The 27,920-nt window shown below is 54.6% G+C and overlaps 1 protein-coding gene across 2 annotated transcripts in view; it reads left to right on the plus strand.

Moving 5' to 3' along the window:
• Positions 1–23,960, plus strand: part of SCNN1G (sodium channel epithelial 1 subunit gamma) — a 55,759-nt gene extending 31,799 nt beyond the window's left edge. For both annotated transcript variants that reach the window (XM_084882732.1, XM_084882731.1), the window contains exons 2-13: positions 331–688; positions 2,622–2,931; positions 4,616–4,806; positions 6,688–6,791; positions 9,238–9,401; positions 17,442–17,540; positions 19,064–19,181; positions 19,693–19,771; positions 19,930–19,987; positions 20,179–20,240; positions 22,124–22,199; positions 22,476–23,960. In XM_084882732.1, coding sequence (XP_084738858.1) covers positions 372–688; positions 2,622–2,931; positions 4,616–4,806; positions 6,688–6,791; positions 9,238–9,401; positions 17,442–17,540; positions 19,064–19,181; positions 19,693–19,771; positions 19,930–19,987; positions 20,179–20,240; positions 22,124–22,199; positions 22,476–22,856 — 1,959 coding nt within the window. In that variant the 5' untranslated portion in view covers positions 331–371 and the 3' untranslated portion in view covers positions 22,857–23,960. The remainder of the gene's footprint in view (positions 1–330; positions 689–2,621; positions 2,932–4,615; positions 4,807–6,687; positions 6,792–9,237; positions 9,402–17,441; positions 17,541–19,063; positions 19,182–19,692; positions 19,772–19,929; positions 19,988–20,178; positions 20,241–22,123; positions 22,200–22,475) is intronic.
• The last annotated feature ends 3,960 nt before the right edge of the window (positions 23,961–27,920 follow it).

Genomic DNA, 27,920 nt, shown 5'->3' on the forward strand with positions numbered 1-27,920 from the left:
CAAGGCGCAGGGGGCAATCCTAGAAAGCTCTGTAGGCGCTGCAGGGCTGACCGGCGGCCCGAGGGCTCCTGCCTGGAGCACCAGGTGAAAGTGCCTTCTCGCCTCCTGTGATCCGGGCGAACCCTCCCCGCCCCCACGCGCTGGGCCAGGGGTGCAGGAAGGGAAGGCAGCTCTCTGGCAGCTGTGGTGCCCCAAACACAAAATCCTGGACAGGGGCCAGGGCAGGCTGTCCAGCCACAGAGGGACAAAGGGAGGCGGCCAAGGGCACGTGGGCACCTCCAGGGACATGCCAGTGGGCGGCGGGGTGAGCTCACCTGCTTTTCTTCTCAGTCCCTCCAGCCTGACTGCCTTGTCCACGTGCCACCCTCGCCATGGCTCCTGGAGAGAAGATCAAAGCCAAAATCAAGAAGAACCTGCCTGTGAGGGGGCCTCAGGCGCCCACCATTAAGGAGCTGATGAGGTGGTACTGTCTGAAGACCAACACCCACGGCTGCCGCCGCATCGTGGTGTCCCGCGGCCGCCTCCGCCGCCTGCTCTGGATCCTCTTCACGCTGACGGCGGTGGCGCTCATTTTCTGGCAGTGTGCCCTCCTCGTGCTCTCCTTCTACACCGTCTCAGTCTCCATCAAAATCCACTTCCAGAAGCTGGATTTCCCTGCAGTCACCATCTGCAACATCAACCCTTACAAGTAAGAGGCAGGGGCGGGGGCCGGCATGGGGTCAGGCCCCCCTGAAGGGGTCCCTCGAGCCTGCGGACATGTGCTGTAGGCAAATTGCCCTCTCCCAGCCTCTAAATCTGTACCAGGTTTTCTGTACATCAGCTGCTTCTGAGGATGGGCTGGCTCAGGGAACACAGGGGGAGGCTGCAAGGATCAGTTTGGCTTGGAGGCTGAATCTGGGATGAATTATCCCACCTTAGACACACACACACACACACACACACACACACACACACACACACACACGCATACGCATGCACGCACATGGCTCAGCTTAGCCTTGTCTCCTGAGCTCTCCAAGCTCACGCCCTCACTCTCCCCAGATATGAGCTCATGGCTGACTCAGAAGTTGCACCCAGGTGACTTCCGGAAGCATCTCAGCTGCCCCAAATGCTCACCTGAGTGAACCCAGCCCACTATTTGAGGTCATTGGGCTCTGGGGAGAATCAGGCCTCGGTACTTGCTCTGTCCCCTGCCACAGACCCTGTTTTATTTTATTTATTTATTTTAATATATTATATTTTATTGACTCTTTTACAGAGAGGAAGGGAGAAGGATAAAGAGTTAGAAACATCGATGAGAGAGAAACATCAATCAACTGCCTCCTGCAAACCCCTTACTGGGTATGTGCCTGCAACCGAGGCGCATGCCCTTGACCAGAATTGAACCAGGGACCTTTCAGTCCGAAGGGCGAAGCTCTATCCACTGAGCTGAACCTGTTTCGGCTACAGGACCTGTTTTAAATGGGTCACTGGTGTCCTTGAGATTCTTAAAAACTGATCTGTGAGGCAGATCAGACTCCGGTAGAATTTGTCCGAGCAGGTGTGGGTTGGAGAGAAAGGGAGCAAGGCAGGAAGTCTCACAGGAGCTGCCTGGGCCAGAGTCATGTCTAAGACTCAGTCCCACCTCAAAGTCTTTCTTTTATTTTTTCTTTCTCTACCCCTTTCTAACTTTTTTTTCCTACTTCCCTCCTTCCTTCCTTTCTTTCTTTCTTTCTTTCTTTCTTTCTTTCTTTCTTTCTTTCTTTCTTTCTTCTGTTCATTATTTGTTACCTAATCATCTATAAATTGTGGTATAATATGGGGCATAGAACTGAGAACCCAAACACAGTCTTTGTCCTAATAGAATTGACATTGTACTAGAAGAGTGAAAAGCTAACAAATACAATTAACACTAATACAACTAAGAATAGTGACCATTAGTTCAATAGGCATAATAAACTCATTGACTCTGCCTACTAACCCCATGTTAGAGTTGGGGAAATGAGACATGGAAATGACTTGTCCAAGCTGACACAGCCAGAGCCAGGTTAGGGAACTGGAACCTAGGTGACTGGCTCAATTACTATGCACAGAACAAGGAGGAGGGGAGAGTGAAGGAGACTAGGATCACTTGGTACTGTGAAGGGTGGTGTCATGTTTCCGTCACTTGAGTCCTGTATCATTCTTCTGTGTTTTTGAGGTTGTCAAGGCAACAGTTACACCTCTTCCTTCCCAGCTCTGACTGGAGGAGAATCAGAGGGCAAGGGCAAGTGTGCCCAGTGGAAATGGAGCCTGCCCCCTGGGTACACCCCCCTTTACCAGTGGCCCGTTTATGGGAGGCACCTACAGTCACCACTCTGGAAATGCTGGTTGAGACAAACTCATCAACACACCCTGAGAGCAAGCAGACAGTGATGGCAGAGGTGAAGCCAGAGGTCACACAGGGTACACAGAAGCTGTCCCCACTCAGGCCAGTGGTCACTAGGGATGGGACAAATCGTAAAAGGCCTGGTCTCCTTGGCCAATGGCCAGGAGCAGTGGGCTCAAGGCTGGCACATGTGGAGGAAAGCAGCATGGAGAAGTGCCAGCCGTGTGCCAGAGGGGCTTCCGCTCTCCCTGACTCCCTCTCTCCACCTTGGCAGGTACAGCGCCGTGAGGCCCCTTCTAGCCGACTTGGAGCAGGAGACCAGAGCAGCCTTGAAGACCCTGTATGGCTTCTCAGAGATCGAGTCTCGGAAACGCCGAGAGGCAGAGCCCAGGAGTTCGGCGTGGGAGGGCACCCAGCCCAAGTTCCTCAACCTGATCCCACTGATGGTCTTCAATGAGGGTGAGACCAGCAAGGCCACAGACTTCCTCACGGGGCGGAAGCGCAAAGTCAGTGGGAGCATCATCCATAAGGCAGCGGACGTCATGCATGTCCAAGATTCCAAGGAGATGGTGGGATTCCAGCTGGTGAGTACCCGCTCGTGGTTTGGAGCATGGGGTGGGCTGCAGACAGTGGTCAGGGAGGTGTCTCCTTTGACATTAGCCCCACGGTCCCATGGGAGGAAACACTCAGGGTGAATGAGCTACAGACAACTGAAATGGATGCACTATCTTAAGCAGAAAGCAAATGTCTTAGGTGGTCAGTAGTTCACCTAAGGGCAGAAATTAGGGAAGATCCAGGGCTCTTGGTGACAAGAGTAATTTCGGATACTGCTGTTGGGCTAAATAAGCTTCAAGTAGTTTTAGTCTTTTTAATTCACCCATGAAGATGGTTTCACATCCCATCGTGGGATATCTGATTGGCTGAGCTTGGATCCCTTGCTGGCTCACAGAGGCGGGGACTTTGATGGACAGCCTCATGAGACTGTATCCACAGGGGGAACTGAAACTCCACCAAAGCAAAATAGGGGCACAGACACCAGAAAGAAGAAATAGAAGCAGAAACACCCAGTGTTCCCTGCATTGCTTGCCTTTGTGGGGGGTACACACCTGATCTCTTCTTCTTAGTCCTATTTGAGGGGCTCAAAAAAAAAAAAAAAGTAGCCATTTGCCAAAAATGAGATTCATTACCTACCTTTCTGGGCAAACTCCACCTCTACTGTCCTCTGCATGCCCCAGCCACCACTACAGGAGGAGAGCTACTTCCATACCTTCTAGCCTTGAGTGTTGATTGTGAGACCTCCTGACTCCAGTCCTAGGCCCTGAAGAAGTGGCCTTCTCTCTCAATCACTGAGACCTTTCAAAGTCTTCCTGGGCCCTTTCCTAAAATGCCCACTATGTTCTTGATTCCCAAATCAACCCTTTGGTGGCTGTCTCTTAGGAGAGTGTTTAAGCCCTGCATGATGAGGACATCTGGGTTGTACCACAATTTCCCTATAAAACTCTCATTATTGTATTTTTAATACATTTGTTTATTGATTTCAGAGAGAAAGGGGGGGAAGAGAGAGATAGAAACATCCATGATGAGAGAAAATCATTGATTGGCTGCCTCATGCATGCCTCCCCAATGGGGATCGAGCTCACAACTTGGGCATATGCCCTGACCAGGAATTGAACCATGACCTCCTGGTTCATAGGTCAACACTCAACCACTCAGCCTCGCCGGCCAGGCTTATATATTTTATTTTATTTTATTTATTTATTTATTTATTTATTTATTTATTTATTTATTTAATATATTACAGGCTTATATATTTTAAATGCTGCTCTTCCCAATGACCATATGAGGTGAGGAAGGATGATATTTTCGTCAATATTTTGTAGTGAAATGATGGATATATAGTGCCTTGCCCAAGATCCTGCAGAGAAGCAGTGTCAGAATCTGGGCTACAATTCAGAGATTTAGTCTGTGGAGCCAATAGGAACTCAGTAGTGATATTGGCTAAAGTCCTGATGTGTGGGATCCTGAAGGAGCTAGTTCTGCTTTTCACCTGGTAGGGAGTCATCCCTTCCTCACTGACTCCTTTCTTGGTCCTTGAGGCTTCAGGATAAAGTCTCTCAGCCCCCTGATGTAAGAAGCCCATTCCTTGCCCAGGGACCCCCTCCTGTTCCCCTGGCATCTGGTCTGGAGTCTGTTTCTCATCCTTCCAGTCCTGTTGCAGGCCAATACTGGGGCTGATGGCTTCAGGCTCAAGTCTCCTCTTATTCCCAGTGTTCGAACGGCACGTCCCACTGTGCTGTCTACACCTTCAGCTCGGGAGTCAATGCCATCCAGGAGTGGTACAAGCTGCACTACATGAACATCATGGCGCAGGTGCCTCTGGAGAAGAAAATCAACATGAGCTACTCTGCAGAGGAGCTGGTGGTTACCTGCTTCTTCGACGGGGTGTCCTGTGATGCCAGGTCAGTAGAGGAAGGCTGCTCTCTCAGCTCCGGGGCTGGTAGTTCTGAATGCTGGGCCCCTTGCATGCGCCTGCAGCTCAGCTTTAGGTCGAGGAAGGGAATGGTAGGCAGTCTTTTCATTGGCCCGCCCTTTGGAGAACAGCTACACAGGAGCTAGGCTTCAGACCAAGCATGTCAGACTACAAAGCTAACACAAGCCAAATAAGCAAGGTTAAAGTGTATGTGGGCAAGAATCACAAAAGCTTCAATTTTCATACAAACATAGATTTATTTCAATAGAGACATGCTGAATACAAAGGGCTGAAATAAGTGAGTAATCCTGTCTAATAAAGAGGTAATATGCAATTGACCAACACTCCAACACACAAATGGCCGCCCCCATGTGGTCAAAGATGGCTGCCCCAATGAGAATACAAGATGGCCACCATAAAATGGGGGAGGGCAGCCAGCAGGGGAGGGAAATTGGGAGGAACTTGTCTGAAAGGGAGGGCAGTAGGAGGCAATCAGGTTTGCAGGGAGGGTTAGTTGGTGGGGAGCCAGGCTTGCAGGGGAGGGAAGTTGTGGGGGGACCAGGCCCGTAGGGGAGAACAGTTGGGTGTGACCAGGCCTGCAGAGGAGAGCAGTTGCGGGGGGACCAGGCTGACAGGAGAGGGCAGTTAGGGGCAATCAGGCTGGCAGGAGAGTGGTTAGGGGGTGATCAGGCTTGCAGGCAGAAGCAGTTAGGAGCAATCAGGCAGATAGGCAGGAAGGCAGACACGTGAGCGGTTGGGAGCCAGCAGTCCTAGATTCTGAGAGGGATGTCCAATGCCCTCAAGGGGTCCCAGATTGGAGAGGGTGCAGGCTGGGCTGAGGGATTTTCATGCACCAGGCCTTTGGTCATTAACATAAAATAATAGAACATTTTAATAAATATTCATATTTTTTCTTTAACATTAACTTAGCAGACACTGAATAACTGCACAAATAGATAAACATAATGCAAATAAACCTATTTTTCTTGTTCTCTGGAAGCAAAGTATTTCCTGTTGCTCATACCAAACAAGTCAGTCCAAGACTAATGACATGGCATTCAGCTGCTAAATATTCACTGCTAGTATTAGTGAAGAGAAATGGTGCGCCTGTACGTAAGGCATGTAAGGGAAATGAATGCAACACGATGATAGTAATTAGTCATTAGTGAATGTTGTAGTTAGTTATTAATAATTATGTACAACAGGATATTGTAAAAACTAAGTTACAAAATTTTTATTAAGACGTTTCTTACATACATTATATTGGCTGGGCCGCAAAAATACGGTATTTGTTGTGGGCCGAGAGTTTGACATGCTTGCTCTAGAGTCAGTGAGGAGGGTTGGAGATGGTGCAGAGTCAAAATATCCTTAATCTCAGTAAAGTGCTCATAGAAGCAAACGTAGATGGCGGACATACAGCCTTGTCTATTGCCATCATGCATACCAATGATCAAGAGCCACTGATTTAGCATAGAGGAAGGGAAGGAAGGAGGAGGGAAGAAGAGAGAGAAGAAGGAGAGAGGAAGGAAGGGAGGAGGGAGGTCTGTGATCTTCTCTGAGGATCATGTCTTAGGACTGGGGATTAGGATAGAAAAACATCAATTGGCTGAGAACTTCAAGAATAAAGGACTTTTGGGGCAGGCATATGGCATACGAAATACCAAGTCAGGATAGAGACAGAGGCAAGCAGATTAAGAGGGAGAACAGAAAGCAGAGTGCAGGTCTTCATCAGCATGGTCAGCCTGAGGATAGGCCTGTGTGTCATTTCACAGGAAAGTTGGGAGAAGTGGGTCCTGAGTGTCCTCCATTGTTCATAAAAGTGTGAGCCACGTTAGCACTGCCCCTTCTCAGCCGTGTTCTTCCTCCGCAGGAACTTCACCCTCTTCCACCATCCGATGTATGGGAACTGCTACACCTTCAACAACAAGGAAAACGAGACTACCCTCAGCACCTCCATGGGGGGAAGCGAGTACGGTAAGACCTGCACCAGGAGATCCTGGCGGCAGCCAGTCGGGGGCGCTAGATCTCCCAGAAGTGCAGGAACTCCCATGGCCAGAAGCCAGGGCACTTTCCCTGCGGCGGTGTGTCTAGCATCGATGCTGGTCCCTTCTCTCCTGGTGTCTTTCCCTCTTTGACATCTCCTCTTTACCTTTGAGAGAGCAGTAGTGACACGGCTGGGGTTTCTTCTCTGGGAATCCACTCTGGTTTAAGCTCGGAGCTGGAGTGAGTAATGCTAGGCAGGCACTTCCAGATGGACTTAAACCAGATAGACTGAACAGGAGATTAGGGAGGCAAACACTTACCTTGATCTTGGCTAAAGTGACAGATACTGAAGCCAAAACCTAGCTCTGCCACTCACTGTGTACCGTGTACAAGTCACTGCACTCGTGCCAAGTGGGGACAATAGCAATGGCTCCGAGGGCAGACCAGTGAGCAGACAGCTGTGTGAAGCCTCAGGACAACACCTGGCACACTGGGTCAGCGGCCCGGGCTGCCATGACAAAGGATCACCGCCCAGGGGCCTCACGCGCTGACATTGTTCCTGACGGTTCTGGGTGGAGGTCCATGGTGAGGGTGCTGGCAGGTTCGGTTTGGGTGAGGCTTCTCTTCCTGGCTTGCAGGTCGGACACCTCATTGGGTCCTCGTGCAGCCTTTGCTCACACGGCCTTTCCTGTGCGTGCAGAGAGCTTGCAGGTGCCTCCTCCTCTTCTGTCAGGAGATGTGTCCTGTGGATCAGGCCCCACCCTATGGCCTCACTTAACCTTAATATCCGTCCCCTCTCCATGCAGTCACCCGGGGGTTAGGGTCTCCCCATAGGAATGTGGGAGAAGGGGACATGATCGAGTCTACAGCACACACGAAGCACCTTACGTCCAGCTGTGCTTGTCATCGCCGCTCTAACCGCATTGCGTGGTGCTGCTCTACCGAGACCGGTGTGCCGGCACCAGGGGGCTCGCTGCTACCCCCAGGGCTGTTGTCCACTGCTCTCCAGCGAGGTCTGGAGGGAGGCGGGGCTCAGCACACTGGCCGCTCCCCCACAAAGAGGAGCCTTGAAAGGGCTTGAGCAAACTGAGCAGGATGGTGCACAGCACACTCCGAGGAGGCCAGGGCTGCTCACGGAGGCACAGACCTCTCGGGTTCCGGCCTTTGTTGCTGCGCAGTCCGGGTCCTTGCTGAATGCAGGGCCCCGTGGCTCAGGGTGCCCGCTGCGGGCATAGCCTCCCACAGGCTGGCTCCGCTCCTGGGGGCCGTGGGAGGTCGAGCAAATCACTTCCCCACGCTGGGCTTCGTCCTTTATGAAAGAGCAACTCCCCAAGCTCTCTTCTTTCAGCCGTAGAGGCCCTGCTCCTTCACTCATTTACCAACCACCGCTCTGTGCCAGGCCCTCCCCGGTGCCAGGGACAAAGTGTTGGACGGGACAGACGCCTGCCTGCTTCCAGGGAACTTGCATTTCAGTAGAGAGACAGATAGCCAATGAGCAGACAAGCTCAGACGCCTCCCGGTTACCAATCCCTGCCGGCGCTGTGCCGGACACGCAGCAGAGGGGAGGAGGGAGGTGCTGGACCAGGATGCAGTTTGGTTTCAGCCCAGAGCGTCCGAAAGGTGGCTGTCTCCGAGTGTCCTGGGCGGGCAGAGCAGACTGAGGAGGAAAGGACTTGGTGTGTGCTAAAACAGAAAGGTGTGAGCTGGAGCTTCTGGGGGAGAGGAGAGCAGGCTGAGGAAGGGGTGTGGGGGGTAGGGGGGGCTGTGACACCAAACAACTGCCAGCCCAGCCAGGCCGGTGGGTTCTGTGGCATTCTGTCCAGTGAGGCCTTCTGTCCAGTGAGGTGTTACCGAGGAGTTTCAGATGCTGATCTTCCCTGACTTCTGTGATTGGATTTTTCTAGAGAGAGTGGAGGGGAGAGAGGAGGGGGAGAGAGAGACATCAATGGGTTGCCTCCCATACATGTGCCCTGACCAAGGCCAGGGATTGAGCCTGCACCGAGGTACATGCCCATGACACATGACCCTGCTGTCCCCAGGCCGACGTCCTAAACACTGAGCCAAACGAGCTCGAGCAAACTGATTCCTGGCTTTAAAAGGAGGGTCCCTCCTGCTGCTGGCGCAGAATAGACAGCTAGGCCAGCGGCCAGATCCTCGGCCGGCGCCCAGCTCTCCTCCGGGCCCCACACCCCGTGCTCAGCAGAGCTCCCCATCTGAGGGACCACGTGGAGGGCATGTCTTGGCCAGGGAGCCGTTTCTTGACGCGCAGCATGATTTTGAGTCCCTGCTTTGAGGCACCCCCCAAACCCCCCGCACCCCTGCGTAGCTTCCAGAGGAGCCCTGTCCACCTTCCACTTTGGTGAGGTCCCCACGCAGAGGCAGGCTGCCGGGGCACGCTCTCCAGCCTGTGACCACAACGAGCGCCTTGTCCTCCCAGGGCTGCAGGTCATCTTGTACATAAACGAAGAGGAGTATAACCCCTTCCTGGTGTCCTCCACCGGGGCTAAGGTGATTGTCCACCGGCAGGATGAATACCCCTTCATCGAGGACGTGGGCACGGAGATCGAGACGGCGATGGCCACCTCCATAGGGATGCACCTGGTAAGAGGACAGCCTGGTTCCTGTAGACTCGGCGAGAAGCACAGGTGCTTCCCGGGGAGCCAGTGAGGTGCAGCTTGTGGGAGAGAGTGTTGGTTTCAAAGGCAGCGTGGCCCTGTGTTCCCAGGGTTCACCCCTGGCTGTCCGCTGGTGACCGAAACCTGTCCTTGTCCCTCCTGTGCGAGGGAACAAGGACAGGATGCTGCTGGGGAAAGAGTGGAAGGAACCTGCCCTGTTCCAAAGACAGACACCAGCAATTATGCTGCCTGTGCTGGACACAGGCACCAGACGCTAGCTCCGTACCGCAGTAACGGGAACAGCAGGGCGACGCCTTCTTTTGTGGGCCATCTAGGACCTGGGAGGCGTGTGAGCCACTATTTAGAGGTTAATGGAAAGTCACTGGTCAGACTATTTAGCCCATCACACTTCCCAGTGCCACTTCATTTACCAAGAACCCCTTCTCCCTCAAGTCTCGGACCTTCTCTGACCCATGGGGTGCCGGGAGCCCTCACACCTGTCCATCTGCACTGCGGCTGCCATCCTGTGTCAGGCACGCTCAGTGGGAGCAGAGGGCCTGGGAAAAGAGTACTTCTTGTTTGCAGGCTGCATCTCTTATGCCAGTGCACCTCCTTCTCCCCTCTCTTCCCCCCTTCTCTTTCTGATAGAATGATCCTTATTTAAAAAATCATTTCTTTTACTGTTTACATTCAACATTACTTTATATTGGTTTCAGGAATACAGCACTGTGGCCAGACAGGGTACAATCACTCTTAAGAACATATTTAAAGGGAACGTACACACAAAGTAAGAAACCCACCCCATAGCCAGTATCTCGCTTCTACCCCTGGCCAACAGCCCCCTTCCTCTCAGGCTGCTTCTGAGTCTCGGCAGGGATGTCATCACCTTCTTCATGTATGTGCGCAGGCCAAGCATTTCTCCTTTTGTGTAAGTTCAAAATACTGTTATGCTTCATTTTCCACTTGACCCTATAGCGTGGCAGTGGTTCCTTATTAGCACACTCAGACCTGCCTCATCCTTCCTAAGGACCCAGCTGTTCCATTTGTGGAGGAGTTATTGAGCAACTCCCTCTTGGTAGACATTAGGTCCTTTCCAGGCACAGCTAAAAGCAGCGGTGTGGTGTGGTGTGGTGTGGTGTGGTGTGATGTGTATTTATCTGATTACTTCCTACAAGTGTAGCAAAGAGCATGTGTCTATGAAACCATCTACATGCTCACCAGCAATGTGTCAGAGTAGCTGGTTTCCCACGCTTTCACCAACATGGGTATGAACCAACTTTTCATCTTGGCTAATCTGTTAAGACAAAAATAGTATCTATTATAATTATCAGTTTAATTGACAATCCTTAGTGGCATTTTTATACCTTCTCTTATCTCCAACCTAATGTCCCAATTAAAGTCCTTAGCTTTCTTGCGTCACGAATTTGTCCTCCAGAGCAGTGATTTCCAAACCTGAGTTTGGAAACCTCAGATCTTCTGAGTCAGAGACTCTGAGAGACGAGCCCAAGGACAAGTATTTTTCCCAAGCCCCAGTGGTTATTCCAAGAACAGCCAACCCAGGAACCCAGCGTTAGGAGCCTGAGTAGCTCCACAAGAAAGGAGAAGCAAAGTGCGTCTCCCCAAACAAAAGCAAAGCTAGAACGCCACAAAAGGCTTAGCACAGCCATACCCGATGGCTTTATGTTGGCTTAGAAAGTGATGTGGTGGACATTGGGGCTGATCTGTCCACCCATTGCTTTTTCACTCAACAAGCATTTCTGAGCCCTTCTGTGTGCCAGACATTGGGACCATATCAGTGCGGAAGATGCTGTGCCTGTCCAGTTGGCACATAGGGTCCAGCAGAGAGGACCAGTAACAAACAAAAGATTACACAGGTGGTTAATTATAATCACCGCTGGAAGCCCCATGCACGAAATGCGTGCAAGGGGTTTGGCCCTGGCCCCCGCTTGCCGAGACTCTTTGTCAGGAAGGAAGGATATCCAGTCTAATTAGCATATTACTCCTTTATTATTATAGACTAGAGGCCTGGTGCATGAAATTCATGCACAGGGTGGGGAGAGGGGGAAGGGTGTCCTTGCACCCTCTCCAATCTGGGACCCCTGTAAGGATGTCTGACTGTTTGTTTATTGGACCTAAATGGGAAGTTGGGCATCCCTCTCACAATCCAGGACTGCTGACTCCCAACTGCTCACCTGCCTGCCTTCCTGATTGCCCCTAACTGCTTCTGCCTACCAACCTGATCACTCCCCTGCCAGCCTGTTTGCCCCTAACTGCTCTCCCCTGCAGGCCTGGTCCCTCCTAACTGCCCTCCCCTGCTGGCCTGAGCCCTCTCAACTGCTCTCCCCTGCTGGTCATCTTGTGGCAGCCATCTTGTGTCCACATGGGGGCAGCCATCTTGTGTGTTGGAGTGATGGTTAATTTGCATATTACTCTTTTATTAGATATGATAAGTGCTAAGAAGGACAAAGGCAGGACCCTTGGGAGCAGATCATGTGGATGCCTGACCGAGGGCTCTTTTTAATGGTGGGTTATTTAGGGAGTTCAAGGACTGCTTTCCTGAGGAAGTGATATTGAAGTTAGACAACAAAGATCATGAGCTGGAATGGTGATATTCCAGAGGACATTTGTGGGGCCACCACCTCATGGTGTCCCATCAAAAGGCAGCCCTGGACAAGAAATGCCATCAGATGGTGGCCTGCTGCTCTGAGGAGGCGAGTTATGTAAGGGCTGTGTTTCATCCACTGGGGGAAGTACGTTCTGACATGAGAAGTGTCCTATACCAACTTGGCTGTGTGAATGCTGATTGCCCAAGAATCAGATCTTGAACTGGGGCTTGAGAAGGCTGTGGCACCACTCAAGGAGCTGAGTCACTGATTCCTGATCACCAGCCAGTCACCAGATCAGCACAGTGAACATGCTGAGCCCACCCCTCCCCTGCCCCACAGTTTCACCTGCATGCTGGGAGGACCTGGCCTTGCAGCACATCCTTACCTTAACCACCCTCTCCTTGCCTTCTGCCGCTCACAGGATCTGCAGACTGGGGAGACATACAAGAACCAAGGAATTCTGCCCTCTGGTTTTTTTCTGCTCTGAGCTTAGAAATACCCACCACATTGTTAAGCAGATATTCTCTTTGCCAGTGGTGGGTAAACAAAGACATGGGTGGGTTTACTGCTATGCCTAATTTGAGATGTACAAAACCAAAGCCACAGAGCAGGGTCAGTCAGCTCTAGTTCTGATTTATGATCATTTACAACAAAAAAACAGGGATTAGACAGAGGTCAGTAGGGAGTCATTAAGAATAAGTCCAAACAAACCAGGCTTCCTTCCTTTCTTATCTATGTTTTTTTTGTTTGTTTGTTGGATGGGCATGTTAAGCTGGTAGACTCAGTAGTTGCTTAGGCGATGAGTTAACAAAATCTCCTTCATGCGCTGAGGGACTCTGTGTCCAAAGACTGCATTTTCAGAGATGAACACATCAGAACATCTACCTTAAAGGTCTTACTTTCATGAGCAAAGACAGCACACCTTTGCAAAGCAGTCCTTAGCTCTGCGGGAACAGGGACCTTCTCTGCCTTGTTTCCCAGGTGCCTGTCATCGAAGATAGCAGGTCCCAAGTAAATATTACTGATGGGTGGGTGGATGGAAGCGCAGACAGAACCTGTTGGTGAAGGCTTTCTAGATGAGGAAATTTTGAAGGACAAGTGTGGGTCAAGCACTGTCAGGGCAGGGTAACCCAGACAAAAGCCAGAGCAGTTACAACATGGTTGCAGAGAGGATTGCAAGCCAGGCAGTGAAACCTTCTGAAAAAGCACCTTGGCTGAGGGTAATCAGGAGCCTGGTGGCAGCTCATTTTCCGTAATTATAGAAAGGAATGATTAGTGTCTTAATGAAGGCAATGGCTGTGGGGATGAGCAGAAGTGAATAGATTTGAGAGCAACTGCAGAGCTTGCCAACCAAGGCCAGCCAGGAAGGGCCAGGCAAGTTAGATTGGTGTGTAGGTGCTGGCTTGGCAGCAGGCGGATGGAGGTGCCAGGCTGAGTTAGGGACTGCAAGAGGAGGGGTGAGTGGGGGAGAAGGTAACCACATCTCTCTGGGACATCCCCATGTCTGTGCCTTTGGAGAATTAGGTGGAAATGTCCCGTGAGTGATGCTCTTTGCAGGGGCCAGGGAAGCTGGGTGCTGTGGTGTCATTCTAGACTTGGAAGTAAATGCATCACCCGGGGCCCAAGGCAGAACACAGCTGTCAAAGGTCTGAGCAGAAAGAAAATGGGGAGGCTGAGGCAGAGACGTAGGAGCAGAAGCCAGAAAGGACTGGACTTAGATAAATCAAGGAACAACCTTTCAAGGAAGGTGTGAGCCAAGGGCCAAATGCAGTAGAGAGTCAAGCCAGATAGAGGGCAAAGGTGTTGTTCTCTGGGTTTGGCAACGAAGAGGTCACCGGGGTTCTTCGCCAGGGACATTCTGAGAGGAAGGAGCGGAACAGAAACCTGAGCACAAAGGGTTGAATCATGAATGGGAGACAAGGAAGCAGGCCAGGGTGGACTACTCCCCTGGGCTGTGGGGCGGCCCTGGGGCGGGGGACAGTTCACTGCCATTGTAAACCTGCTCTACATTTTCACCTTAAGCACATACACACTTCTTTTCACAGGTGTGTGCACAATAGGGACCAGTGCTCAGACCGCAGGGCCAGGCAACAGGGTTCAGACCCCAGCTGTGCACTTGACTGTGTGGTCTCTGTGCCTCAGTTACTTTGCCTGTAAAACAGGGATGAAATAACAGTGCGACTTCACAGGCTGGTGAGGACCAGTGCACGGATTTGCGTGAAGCACTGGAACAGGCGTGGCAGGTGGGAAGTGCCCTTCAGGACGACTTCCTCTGCAGGGTGTGCAGAGAGAGGCACAGGGAGGAGGAGCGGGGAGGCTTCTCTTGTCCGTTGTGATGGCCCTTCCTTCATGCGTGAGACTGGACACTGGCATGCACAGACTCTCATTCTCTGCATGTGTGGCAGATTTCTTCCCCTGTTAGTCTTCTCCAGGTGACTTTTTCACACACAAACACCAGATGTTTTCATGCTCAAATCTTTGTGTTAGTTGTCATGTTTATTGAGGATTTTCCCTCCTGGAGATCAAACACTGAGCTCAGTTTCCTTCCAGTTATTTTATTGCTTCATTTCATACTTCAACCCACTAGGATCTTTTTCTGCAGGAGGTGAAGTGGGGATATGATTTACTTCCTCCAAATAGTTAATTGTCCTCATCTCATCTATTGAGTAATTCTTTTCTTCTCCATCGTAAGCTTTTCAGACACAAATAACGTTTATCATTTATTGCTATATAAAAGCAAGACAAAAGGAAGAAGAGTTAAACAGCCATCATTCCATGCTGGGCATCCTGCTGTCACCCAGCTTTCCCTGGCACCTCATGTCCCTTTAAGGCAGGGGTCCTCAAACTTCTTAAAGTGGGGGCCAGATCACGGTCCCTCAGAGAGCTGGAGGGCCGGACTATATGAACTACTAATTCCTACTGTAACACCTCGGCTGCGCTCACTGCCCAAAAAACCTGGCGGGCCGGATCAGACTCCTCTGTGGGCCGCATGTGGCCCGCGGGCCGTAGTTTGAAGACCCCTGCTTTAAGGCATGAGGTAAGGGTTCCATGCAGCTGCCCTTCTCCCCAGGATTCCAGAAGGAAGCAGATAGGACTTGGCTTGATAAAGACGGGTCCTGTTTTTTACACACACACACACACTTAACACACCTACACACTTATGCATGCACACCTACATGCTCACACCCATACACGTGTATGCACAGGCATGTGTGCATACTCACAAAGACATGCACATAATTTGCACACATTCAGACACACATGTGCCCTGTCTCATTTTTGTGTCTCCCTAGGACACAACCACAGTGTTCCCTACCCCACACAGATCAGCAGGTCCGCAGATCTGACAGTGGAGTGTGGGAAAAGAGAAAGAGAAGAAGGGGGGGCCAAGTTCATCCATGGGGGCCTTTGAGAAGCTAAGACTCCGGCCTCTCTAAATGCCCATTGCCCTTGAGCTGTGGGAGCAGCCTGAATGCCCAGGCCCCGGGTTTAATAAGCGCATTGCAGAGTGAAGGACCATCGAGCACTCAGAAAGCATAAAGATCGCAAGATGGTATCTCACATCGTTTCCTGGAAAGGGCTGTGAGCTGGTTCTCCAAGTGGAGGGAGTCCAGCTCCGTGCTGTTTGCGCATGGCTGACCGAGTGGACAGACCCTCTCACCTCAGTGCCGGGCGGTGCCAGCCCCCAGGCTGGTAGAGCTCAGGCCTGTCGCCCTAGGCTCTCGGACAGGACAGCTGACACACCCTCAGGACTTGGGGGCTCCCAGGACATCTGCCCGTGGAGGCTGCTGCTGGGAGGAGCTGGGAGGGGCTGATCCAGGTGACCTCCAGGAGGCACTGCGCGGCCCCTCTGTGCACAGTGCCCGCCCCGCGCTGGCATGTGCTGGAGGCCGCGTCTGTTTGCTCCCCAGCGAGTAGAGGAATGAAGTCCCTCTGTACTGACCCGGAAAGACCCACCCTTTACTGTTAGCAAGAAGGTGGATTGCAGGGCGCAGGGAAGGGGGTGCATGTCTGCCTGCCTGTCTGAGATTAGGGGCGGGTCTGTTGCAGGGGGTCCCCAGGCAAGAGGAGAGACAGGTGGCCACTTTGCCGTTGTTTGCTTCTGCTGCTGAACGTTTTAAAAGGAACACTGTAGGTTGCCTTTGTGGGTACTTGCCACTAATTGAGGGAGACTATCAGGCTAGCAGATGAATTACAATACAAACAAAAAGAGAGTCCAGCCTTAGACCTCTTAATTCCTTCCCTACTCCCCACCCCCAAATCTCTTTCTCTCTAGCCAAGCTCTCTTCAAAGAAAAAAGAATGTTCTGCCCTCTTACAAATCTATCATCCACTTTCCCTTCATCCTCATTCTCAGAAGAAACCCCCCCCCACACTCACACACACTCACACACACACACACACACTCACACACACACACTCACACACACACACTCACACACACACACACACACTCATACACACACACTCACACACACACACTCACACACACACACTCACACACACACTCACACACACACACACACACACACACACACTCACACACTCACACACACACACTCTCACACACACACACACATATACTCACACACACACACACACTCACACACGCTCCCTCCCTCCCTGGTCCCTGGCTATTGGCGAGTCTCAATTTGTACTCCATTATTGTTCCTCCTTGGTTGGCTTGCCTGGATTGTTGATTTGCAGCGAGACCAGTAAGCTGAGCCAGACTTAGCAAACCACGATAAACTGCAGCCCCTGAGCAGCAGCGCTTGCGCCCCTCTGACCAGGCCTCATCCCGTGGCTTTGTCTGGGAAAGGCCATTTCAGGGCCAGAAGACACAAGGGTGGGACATAGGCCCTTCTCTGGGACGAGTCATGCAGCTGGCTGTCACTGCTCCTCGCCGCCATGCTGCCGGACGCTCCAGTGCTGGCTGCCACTCAGAGCCAGCGCGTTCCCTCTGACTGCACCGAGCACTTCGCCCGGCTGCGCAGCGGCCACGCTGGCCCCTCGCCCCACTGTGCCCTCTGCCTCATCTTCTCCCTCTGATCCTTGGCCTTCCAGCTCTTTCTTCCATCCCACGTAGAGCCAACACGTCCCTTTCGCAAAGACATCTCTTCCGATTCCCCCGCACCCCCAGGCTCTTGACCCATCTCATTGCTCACTACCCAATGGTCTTATTTATTGGCTGTGTGACCATCTGTCTGCCACTAGCATGTAAGCTCCACGAGCACAGGGAGCTCACCTGTTTGGTCACTGTTCATCCACACCGCCTAGAGTAGACCGCACTCAGTAGGCGCTCAGGGCCTAGAGTGGCACCGCACTCAGCAGGTGCTCAGTAAGTGGTTGTTAACGAAGGACTAAGGCTTTGCCGCTCCCAGGGGCTGTTAGCAGGGCTGACCATGGGTGCTGTGATTGTAGACGGAGTCCTTCAAGCTGGGCGAGCCGTACAGCCAGTGCACGGAGGATGGCAGCGACGTGCCCATCGACAACATCTACAACGCCGCCTACTCACTCCAGGTACGCGCCGCGCTGCAGGGGCACCCGCCCGCGGTGCCCGCCCACCAGGCAGGCAAAGTTATATATAGGCCGGGTGTGTCTGGGACCAGGAACTCCAGTGAGAGTCCTTGGGGTTCCTCCAAACACCTCAAGAACAACCGATGCTGGCTGGTTCCAGTCCCCCCAATCCGTCTGTAACCAGAGCTTACCTGATCCGCTGAGGTTTTCATGGAACACAGTGTACAGCCGAGAGAGGCCCACCTCCTAACGGGCCTGTGCGGGAGGCGCGGGAGGGAAGCGGTGTGGGCGGCACTCCCCGCCTGGCTTCCCCACCCGCCCCTCACTGGCCGCGGCCTTGGGCCAGTGCCATCCTCCACAGCAGAGGAGAGGTCGGACTGGATGTGGGGCTGCCCACCAGCACCCCCCCAAGCTGCACACCTGCTTTTTCTGGCCTGGATGGCGTTTAAGAGTCAGAGAATTTTACAAGAAAACCAAACCCCCAGGTTCTCCTGAAAGACAAGCCGGGGCTGCCCCTGCAGGAAGAGCAGTGGGCGGAGCTGCCACTGAGTGAGGCGTGTGTTCTGTGGTCCCCCCCAACCCCTGGCGTCGAACACGTCATGGGCCCAGCGTGTTTGAGTTTGCGGCCCTCGCGTGTGATCGTCTGTTAGGCCTTGTCCCACACTCTCAGAGTCCGCAGCCGCTGCCCACGGGGCCCAGAGAGGCGGTGGCATTCACGGTGGGAGGGAGGACGGTGCCAACCGCACTGGCCTCCGGCTCCGTCGGAGCTGAGCTGAGGGGCCGAGGCTCTCAGTGAAGGGGACTGATGGTCAGAGAACGTCTGCTGGTGAGAAACAGAAGTGCAGTCAAACTGCTTCAGTACCAAACAGTGAAAGGCTCCTTGGAAAGGCACCCTGGGTCGTATCCACTGAGAGGCCCGATGTACACACACTTTAGTGCATCACTCAGCCACGCCCACTGTGAGGGACCCAGCACCGGAGAGGTGAAGTCACGTGGCTGAGTCCCACAGCTGGGAAGTGGCGAGCATGGACTTGAACTCCGTCGTGTGCCTCGGAGCCCCCCTATCAGCTTTACTGTTACAAGCTTCACGGATGTTGTGCTGGCCTCGGACCCCGAGGATCCAGTGTGGCCTGGGCCTGAGATGGGAAAGGCGGGGACTGGGTGCCCCTGTGTCTCTTGGCATCTGCCTCAATGTTCCCACTGTCCTGCAGGGTGGTGCCCACATGATAGAAAACGGCCACCCCAAGCCCGCTCCCGCCAGCCTGGCCCCCCGGCGCTGCGTCTACACCTCCACACAGTTTCTAGCTTGGTCTCTGCGGTTAGGAAGCCCCGGCCCAATTGGCTGTGACCCGAGGGGCACATTTACGTGGTCTCCCAGGGCTACGGGAGGCTGACCCTCTGGATGAGGCATGTGCGGGGAGGGGGGGTATTAGAGGGGGGAGAAGAGGGAACTCCCAGGAGGGGGGTGTGCGCCCTGGCCTCCGCAGGCAGAGAGGTGAAGGAAATCACCGGGTCTCCTCTTTCAGATCTGCCTCCACTCGTGCTTCCAGACTAAGATGGTGGAGAAGTGTGGGTGTGCCCAGTACAGCCAGCCTCTGCCTCCTGCAGCCAACTACTGCAACTACCAGCAGCACCCCAACTGGAGTGAGTGAGCCCGCCCGCCCTGCAGCCCCAGAGCTGCGTCAGCCGCCTGGCACCAGCTTGTGCTCGGGTGCCCCGGCCTCCACTCCGGGGGCCTTTTTTCTGAGGGAGATAGTGGTAGAGAGTTTTACTCCTGCCATCCAGCCTGGTTTAACTGATACTTTCCAACTAAGGACCCAGTGCTACAGCCCAGCCTGTGCGGAGAGCTTGGCACCTGTGCCAACTCCAGGAGGCAAGAAGTACTGACAGTACCTTTCATAGAACAGCAAACTGAGGCTCAGGAAGGTTAAGCAACTGGCCCAAGGTCACACAGCGAGGGAGTAACAGCCCAAATCAAGGGCTGCTGACCACCACCCCACCCCCAGCTCATGTCCCGAACATCACAAAGCAGCTCTGCTTCTGGGAGTGGGTTTGTAGAGAATAGCAGGGAAGGTACAGGAGACCCTGAGGGCGCCCCACACACCCCCAGGCAGGACCCATGGCCGATGCTCACGCTGCCTCTGCCTGTCCTCAGTGTACTGCTACTACGAACTGCACCAGGCCTTTGTCCAGGAGCAGCTGGGCTGCCAGTCCGTGTGCCGGGAAGCCTGCAGGTGAGTGTGCCTGGGTGGGCCGGCAAGGCAGGAGCCAGCATGGGCGACCCCGGTAGGGGGGGCTGGCAGGGGTGGCCAGCAGGCGGGGAGCAGCAGGTGGTGGCCGGCAGGGGATGGGCTGGTGGGCCAGAAACACTCACTGTGCCTTCCGCCCTTAGCTTCAAGGAGTGGACCCTGACCGCCAGCCTGGCACAATGGCCATCTGTGGTCTCTGAGGTCAGTTCTTCCACCCCCTCTTCCTCTTGGAGCTCCTCAGCCTGGAGTTGACGCCTGGCTGTGTCCTCTGGCCCCAGGGGTGACACCAAGGGAGGCCTGGCCGGGGCTGGGGGCTGGGCTGAGTGCGGAGGGCAGAGGGGCTGGCCGGCCTCTCAGCTTTGCCCAGGCCACAACTCCTTTCTCCATCACAGAAATGGTTGCTGCGTGTTCTCACTTGGGACCAAGGCCAACAGATAAAAAAAAAGCTGAACAAGTAAGTTGACCTCCTCCCTGTTTCCTCTGCCTTGGACCCGGCCTCCTCACTCGCTTCCTCATTGCCAAACCTTCTCCTTTTCCCTCACTCACTCCTTTATTTGACAGATATTTATGAGCTTGGGCCATGAGCCAGGCCATGCGCTAGGCCTGGGGCTCTGAGTGCTTTGCCCACGACGCGCAGTAAAAATCCACTTTTCCACTGTGACCCATTGACTATACAACCAACAGTTCACAGACAGCACTTCTGCGCATGCACTGGGGCAGCTCTCAGAAGGCGAACCGAGCCCCCCTTACGCCCATTCCAATTGCCCCAAGCAGTTCTGAGCCATCAGTGCTCCTGTCAGGTGATAAACATTGTGACTATCTGTATGGATGCAATCCGACACTTTCTTTCTTTTTTTTTTTTTTTTTTAATATATTTATTGATTTTTTTTTACAGAGAGGAAGAGAGAGGGATAAGAGAGTTAGAAACATCCATGAGAAAGAATCATTGATCAGTTGCCTCTTGCACACCCCCTACTGGGGATGTGCCCGTAACCAAGGTACATGCCCTTGACTGGAATCGAACCTGGGACCCTTCAGTCTGCAGGCCAATGCTCTATCCACTGAGCCAAACCGGTTTCGGCGCAATCCGACACTTTCTATCTCATTTCACTTGGTCAGGCACTGGTCCTGACCCAGTGCATTTATCTCATGGTTCCTGATTTACCGTGATCTAGCTGGAAAAACTCTCCACTGAGCCCTGCACTTTTAATCCCATTGAATTTTCCTCATGAAGTTCATTTCCAAGGTTCTCTTAGCAAAACTCAGCCCAGGGGCCTCAGCAGATGGAGAGGGGGTGGGGCACAGCGTGGGGCTGCATGGGGACTGACTGCTCTGGGCTCTCCGTCCACAGTGCCCAGCACCAGCCAGGAGCCAGGCCAACCCCATCACGTCCTGAATGTTCTGTGCCAGGTGCTTTGTGAGTGCTGGGGCACCAGGATGACTGAGCAGACGTGACCCCTCCCCCAGGATGCTCCCAACCTAAAGATAGACGTGGGCCCAGTGAGTGCGCACTGCTAAGCCAGCATTGCACATCGCTGGCTCCCAAGGCTACATCAGCTCCGCAAAACCCATTGTTGCCAGCTTTTCCTGAAAAGTCAGAAGTTCTGGCAGCAGAACGCCTCCATTCTTGCTTAGCTCCAGAGAGCTTAGTGACAGCTGCCCTTTCGAAATAAGTGTGAACGTTCCAGCTTGTGTTGGCTCTAGCAGGAGGGGACTCAGCACAGCCATGAGAGCGTGGCCTTTGAAGTCAGCTCTCTGGGTGTGAACAAAGCTCTGCCAATTCCGAGCTGTGCTGTCTTGGGCAAGTTGCTTACCAATTCATTCTTAATTTCCACGTCTGTGAAGGGGGGGGGGGGGGGGGATTAAAACATCCTATTTCATAGGGTAAAGAATTAAATGAGTTAATTCACAGAAGGTTCTTGGAACCGTGCTTGCCAACACAGGAAGTATCCAATAAATACTAGCTGCTATAATGGTTATTGTCATAATGACCTTATAGAGCCTACCTTACTCATTTACATTCCTCCTGTCTCCTGAGGCCGCAGTCACATGGTCACAAACGTTCAAGGCTTACTGAAGAGCAAGGTGCTCTGGGCGTATAGCTGGCTGGCTGACTTAGGCGGCTGGAAAGTGGTCCTGAGTGACAGATGAGCTGAGCAGCCGGCCTGGCTGGATGTGCTCTGGGTGCAGAAGGCACTGTGGGCGTGGCCCTGAGACGCTGTGGAGCTCAGAGCCTGGCCCTGCGGGGGGCTGGGCGGCAGGGAGGCAGCCGTGCCCAAGAGCTGGTCACCTGGTGGAATGCAAAGGCACCCCACTCACCTATTGGAATTTCTACAGGACAGACTTGGCCAAACTCTTGATATTCTACAAAGACCTGAACCAGAGATCCATCATGGAGAGCCCTGCCAACAGTGTGAGTAGCTCCCTCCGGGACTGTCCTGGGTCTGCGAATGTGCCCGTCTGCCTGGCCTCGAGGAGCAGAGTCAGGCCATGGGGTTCGAGCCTGGGTTAGTGGGGACACCACAGGCCAGCCAGGTGGGCAGAGGAAGAGGGGACAGGAAGCCTGCCCACTTCTTCCTCCAGTCTGTTCAGGGTCAAGGCTAGCCAGTGGCTCTCCTGGGGACCAGGGTCCCTGCATGGCCGGCTCCGGCGGGCTTTGCCTGATGATGTGGCTCGGCCTCTCCTGCAGGTGGAGATGCTTCTGTCCAACTTCGGCGGCCAGCTGGGCCTGTGGATGAGCTGCTCCATCGTCTGCATCATTGAGATTATCGAGGTCTTCTTCATCGACTCTCTCTCCATCATTGCCCGCCAACAGTGGCAGAAGGCCAAGAAGTGGTGGGCCCAGAGGCAGGCACCCGCCTGTCCTGAGGCTCCCCGCAGCCTTCGGGGCCAGGACAACCCGGTCCTGGATATAGACGATGACCTGCCCACGTTCACCTCCGCTTTGCGCTTGCCGCCAGCCCCGGGGGCCCAGGTGCCTGGCACGCCGCCCCCCAGATACAATACCCTGCGCTTGGAGAGGGCCTTCTCCAACCAGCTCACCGACACCCAGGTGCCCGCTGAGTCCTGAGCAGAGCGAGGAGGAGAGGTCTAGCCAGGACCGCCAGCCTGGTCGGAGGACTTGGGCCTGTCTCCTGCACACAGAGGGGCCCTCTGCACCCCTTGGGGATTTTCAGACTGACTGGGAGTCTGCCTGGCGTGTGCAGGGAGCTGTGGGCCCGGCCAGCAGCACTCGGAGCCATCCCGCCAAGACAGGCCCTGCAGTGCTAACCCCGCCCGCGCTCCAGCCGGGGACGGGCCCGGGAAGGCTGCCTGGCAGGGTTCTTTGCCAGAATCTGAGAAACACGTCACAGCTCCCAGCCAGGCTGGGGCCCCAGGGTGTGAACTGAGGTCTGGGGGCTGACAACGCGGGCTGTGCCCAGCACGGAGGAAGCTCCAGCGGGCCTGGAGCTGCTGGTGAATGAACTGTTTTAGTCACTGACCTGGGATCCAGGGCTCCTCAGCCCTCAGGCAGGTCCTTGTAGGAGGGAGAGGGTGCAGGGGGGAGGCTGGGGATGTGAGAGGCGGTCTCTGGGAGCAGGAGGTGTGGCCTGCTCTGGGCAGCTAAGCCCCTTTCCCAGGCAGAGAGGAGCCCGCTAAAGGGCACTGCTGGCCATGCCTGTCCAGTGGAAGCCCAAGGCATAGAGGGTTGTATCCCGCAGGCTGCTCCTCCTCCAGGAAGACCCCGCACCACTCCCTCCCACAGCCCCGCCCTCACAGGACCCAGCTCCGGGATTAAGCGCGGGGTGGGTCGATATCAGCAGGAGAACAGGGTGCTGGGCTTTCCCGCTCTTACAGCGTTCAGTGTTGGGCTGCAAACTGTGACCCTGGTTTTGCCTGTCACCTAAGAATGGGTGTTTTATCCTCCACTTCTCTTAAAAAATATCAAAAGAAGAATGTTTTGTGATTCATGCAAATCTTACGAGCTTCCGATTTCAGTCCATGAATAAATGTCATTGGAACACAGCCATGCCTCTTTGCTTACAGGCTGTCCGCAGCTGTGTCTGCTACAAGCACAGCTGAGTGCAGCCACAGCGCCGAGGGTGCCCCGCCTGCACAGAAAAAGTCTCCCCGCCCCTGGGTTAGCACGGAAGGTGAGTATGACAATCCCATTTTATGGATGAAGAAACAGAGGCGCAGAGCTCGGACTAACTGCAGGCAGTGTGACCCCAGAGTCTGGCACGTGATCACATCATTTTGCATCCAATCAGTGTCTGTGCCTTTTGAGGGCGAGGCTCAAGTCAGTTCCGGTGGGAGGAGGGGAAAGCTGGACCCTGTGTTGAGGGGCTGAGGGAACTCCTGCAGCCACAGCCTGCGTGTCAGGACTGCTTCCCAAGCAAGGCTGGCGCTAATGGAGGCAGGAGTGTTAGTGAAAGGGCAGGGGCTGCGGGACCCTGCCTGGCCCAGGGACACCTGGTCCAAGCTCACCCAGCCTGTGGCGGCTGCAGCCATCCTGTTCCATGCGGTGGTTCCCAGGACCTGGGGGTTGGGGGGGCGGGGGGGACTGCGAGGAGGCCTGGCAGCCAGCGGGGGGGAAAAGGTCACCGTGACCCCAGGCTGTCTGAGCGCCCTGAGGAGTGGGCTCGGAAGCCAGGGCTGATGCAGGCAAGCATCAGGTTACAGAGGGCGCCAGCCTGGCTGCCATCCCTGCCAGGCTGGGTGGCTGCAGCCAGTGCAGACCGGGAACTTGCAGCGGATGCCTGCCTGCCTGGACGTTGCCCGGAGGAGCTTCCTCCTCTCCCCAGCACAGTCACGGCATGGCATCGGTGTGATGTCACCGCAGGAATGCCAGCGAGGAGGGGCTGCTGCTGGCTCTGTCCAAGGGGAGGCATGAGCACCTGGAGCCAGCAGCTGCCGTCTGTCCCCAGGACAGGTGCCATCAGACCCCGTGCTCCAGCCACTCCTTCCTGCCTGGCACCGACCTCGGGGCGTGTGCTCCTGCGAGGCCCAGTGCGGCCCTCTCCCCCCCTCTGCCCATGCCTCCAGGCCGGGTACACAGCCACCACCTTTGCTGCCCCGAGGAGCTGGAGCCCCCTCCACTACGCCGTTTCCGCCCCCGATAGATTCTGTGTCCCTTTGTCTGTCTTGCACTAAATGGTGAGCTCTGAGAGCAGGAAAGGTCTCTCTTTGCCCCAGACTGGGGCAGGACTGAGGAGGTGATGGCGTTCAGGGGCAGTTTATGGCGCTGATAAGAATAACAACGGCTGGCGTTTGTCACCATCCCTGTTTGCGGCTTCTGCTGAGCACCTCGCACACATCGGCTCTGGGACTGTCACACACAGGCATTCTCACAAACAAGGAAACTGAGGCCCAGAGAGTTCTAAGGGCCCCACCACTCGGGTGCGAACCACAGGCAGAGCCTATGGGAGCTCTCCCGAGAGGAAGTGCCCGGTCCTCTCCTGCCCAGCTGCAAGGCCCTCCGCGCCAAGATGGTGGGCGCAGGCGCAGGGAGAACCTCTTCACTCCCAGACCCCCGGACAGGCAGCCCCACGGCCAGGAGTCACTGTCTCCGAGGGACAGTGACTCCGTTTATAGGTTCTCACTCTCTGCACCTCTGTCCGCCCTGCTCCTGTGACTCCCTGCCCGGGCCCCTGAGTCCCAGACCCTGTGTCCCCACAGCCCCACAACATGTGCTGGCACAGACACCTCCACCTCAGCCCGGCCCGTGAGCTGCCCCGGGAGGAGACAGCCGGCAGAGGCGCTGACCGCTCCTGGCCGCACCGTGCAGACCCCGCGTTGGCGGGTGCGTGAGGCCACCGGAGGCCAGGCAGGAGGAGAGAGGCTGGAGCCCGGGCCCTGTGCCTCCGCAGCCTCTGCAGCAGGAGCCGGAGCCGGACACGAGGCTCGCCCCTCCGGCCCCGCTCGGTCTCTCCTGTCGCCGTGCAAAGCCATGGTGCTGCGCGGTAGACAGGCTGCAGGGCTCCATCGATAGAGTCCTCCCAGTGAGTCACCAGAGCACAGAGGTAGTTAGCATTGCCAGGGGTGAGGGAGAGGAGGAGGCCGAGTGGCTGCTCAGGGGCACGGGGTCTTGTCCGGGAGGAAGACGCGTTGGGACCAGAGGGAGGCGAGTGTATGAAATGCCACTCAACTGGACCCTTTAAAATGGCTAATTTTATGTTGCATGAATGTTTCCTCAATTAAAAAAAGTTAAAAAAATAAATTTGGTTAAAAAAAAAGTGTGAGTTGCTGAAACCGGTTTGGCTCAATGGATAGAGTGTCCGCTTGGGGACTGAAGGGACCCGGGTTCGATTCCGGTCAAGGGCATGTACCTTGGTTGCGGGCATATCCCCAGTAGGGGGTGTGCAAGAGGCAGCTGATCGATGACTCTCTCTCATTGATGTTTCTAGCTCTATATCTCTCTCCCTTCCTCTCTGTACAAAATCAATAAAATATATTAAAAAATATGAAAAAAAGTGTGAGTTGATAAAGAAAAATGAGAAATGAAACTAAAAAGACGAGCAAGATGCACCGATGTGGAGATCACGGGGGTGGGGGGTGCTCAGAGGCACCAGCCAGAGGGGGTGGCAAGTCAGCTCCCGCCTCCGGGGGGCACCCACTGGGCTTGCGTTCCTGCTTTTGACCCGCACATTTGTGTTTCTGCACTCCCCTAAAGAGCACGGTTTTGCACAATTTGAAAAGCCTCAGAAAAGAAAGAAAATGGTGAGTAGTGGTCACGTAAGGACCTGTACCCTAAAAGCAGTGGTGTTTCAGGAAACACGCAAGGGGCAAATGTCCCCTTGGCGGAGGCAGCCGAGCCCTCCCCCAGGGGGGCCCTGGGCGCCCACCAGCCAGGCGCCCACCAGCGCTGAGACAGGCCCGGCCCAGGTGCAGGTGCGGGCGGCCAGCAGGATTCCGGACGCGGGTTAATTGCAGGTGCTGGAAGCTGGGGGAGCGGGCGGGACCGGAGCTGACTGTCAACCGCCCCGCCCACCGGCAAGCGCAGGCGCCAACAGACTCTTATATGACACTTGTTTGCTGACTGACTGCATGCACTCAGAGATCTGACAGTTGCCTTTTGTTCTTTTTAAATAGCTCTACGAAATGTGCACATTTGTTTTCATAAAAGCAATAAATGTTCTGCTAGGAATCTTGTCTGCAAATGCCAAAAGCCTAACGCACATCGGAAGCCCCAGACATGTGTCCCCTCTCTTCCCACCCCACAAGAAGCAGGCTTCTCTCTCACCACGGTTCCCAAAACCAGCGTGACCCGGGCGTGCATGGACACACGTGGGCCACGGGCCTGGACCGAAGCACAAACACTGGGCGGTGAAAACTGCGGCTGCCAGGCCTGCGTGCGCTCTGTGTGCACGGGGCCGCATCTCGCCTGCGAGCCACCGGAGCCGCTGTCCTGCTGCCATCGGGAGAAGGAGGCGAGGGCGGCGGTCCGGAGACCTGCCACGGGAATGCGGACAGCGCATGCCCCACCAGCACTGAGACAGGGATTCGAGGAAGAACATGAGAAAGAGGAGAAAAGCAGAGGGAGCTTCGGGGAGACAGTGAGGCTGCTCTCCGAGGTGCCCGCCCATCTCCTGTGGCCATCCCACCGCTGGTCCCCACCGGCCCCAGGACAAACGTCCGCCTCCTTCAATGCCTCCTGTCACCCTTCCACCCACCACCACCATGTTTACCCACTCGTGTGGCCATTCACAAGCCCATCCACCATCTTTGCATCACCCATCCAATACTTATCTTCTAAACGCTAACTGGTTTTGCTCAGTGGATAGAGCATCAGCCTGTGGACTGAAGGGTACCGGGTTTGATTCCAGTCAAGGGCACATGCCTGGGTTGTGGCTTGATCCCTGGGGGGCAGGAGTGGGTGTGTGCAGGAGGCAGCCAATCAATGATTCTCTCATCATTGATGTTTCTGTCTCCCTCTCCCTTCCTCTCTGAAATCAATAAAAATACATGTAGCTGAAACTGGTTTGGTTCAGTGGACAGAGCGTTGGCCTGCGGACTGAAAGTTTCTGGGTTCGATTCCGGTCAAGGGCATGTACCTTGGTTGCGGGCACATCCCCAGTAGGGGGTGTGCAAGAGGCAGCTGATCGATGATTCTCTCTCATCGATGTTTCTAACTCTCTATCCTTCTCCCTTCCTC

This window comes from Pipistrellus hanaki (genome assembly GCF_964339955.1).
Source record: "Pipistrellus hanaki genome assembly, chromosome: 4".
In the NCBI taxonomy this organism is placed as follows: Eukaryota; Metazoa; Chordata; class Mammalia; order Chiroptera; family Vespertilionidae; genus Pipistrellus; species Pipistrellus hanaki.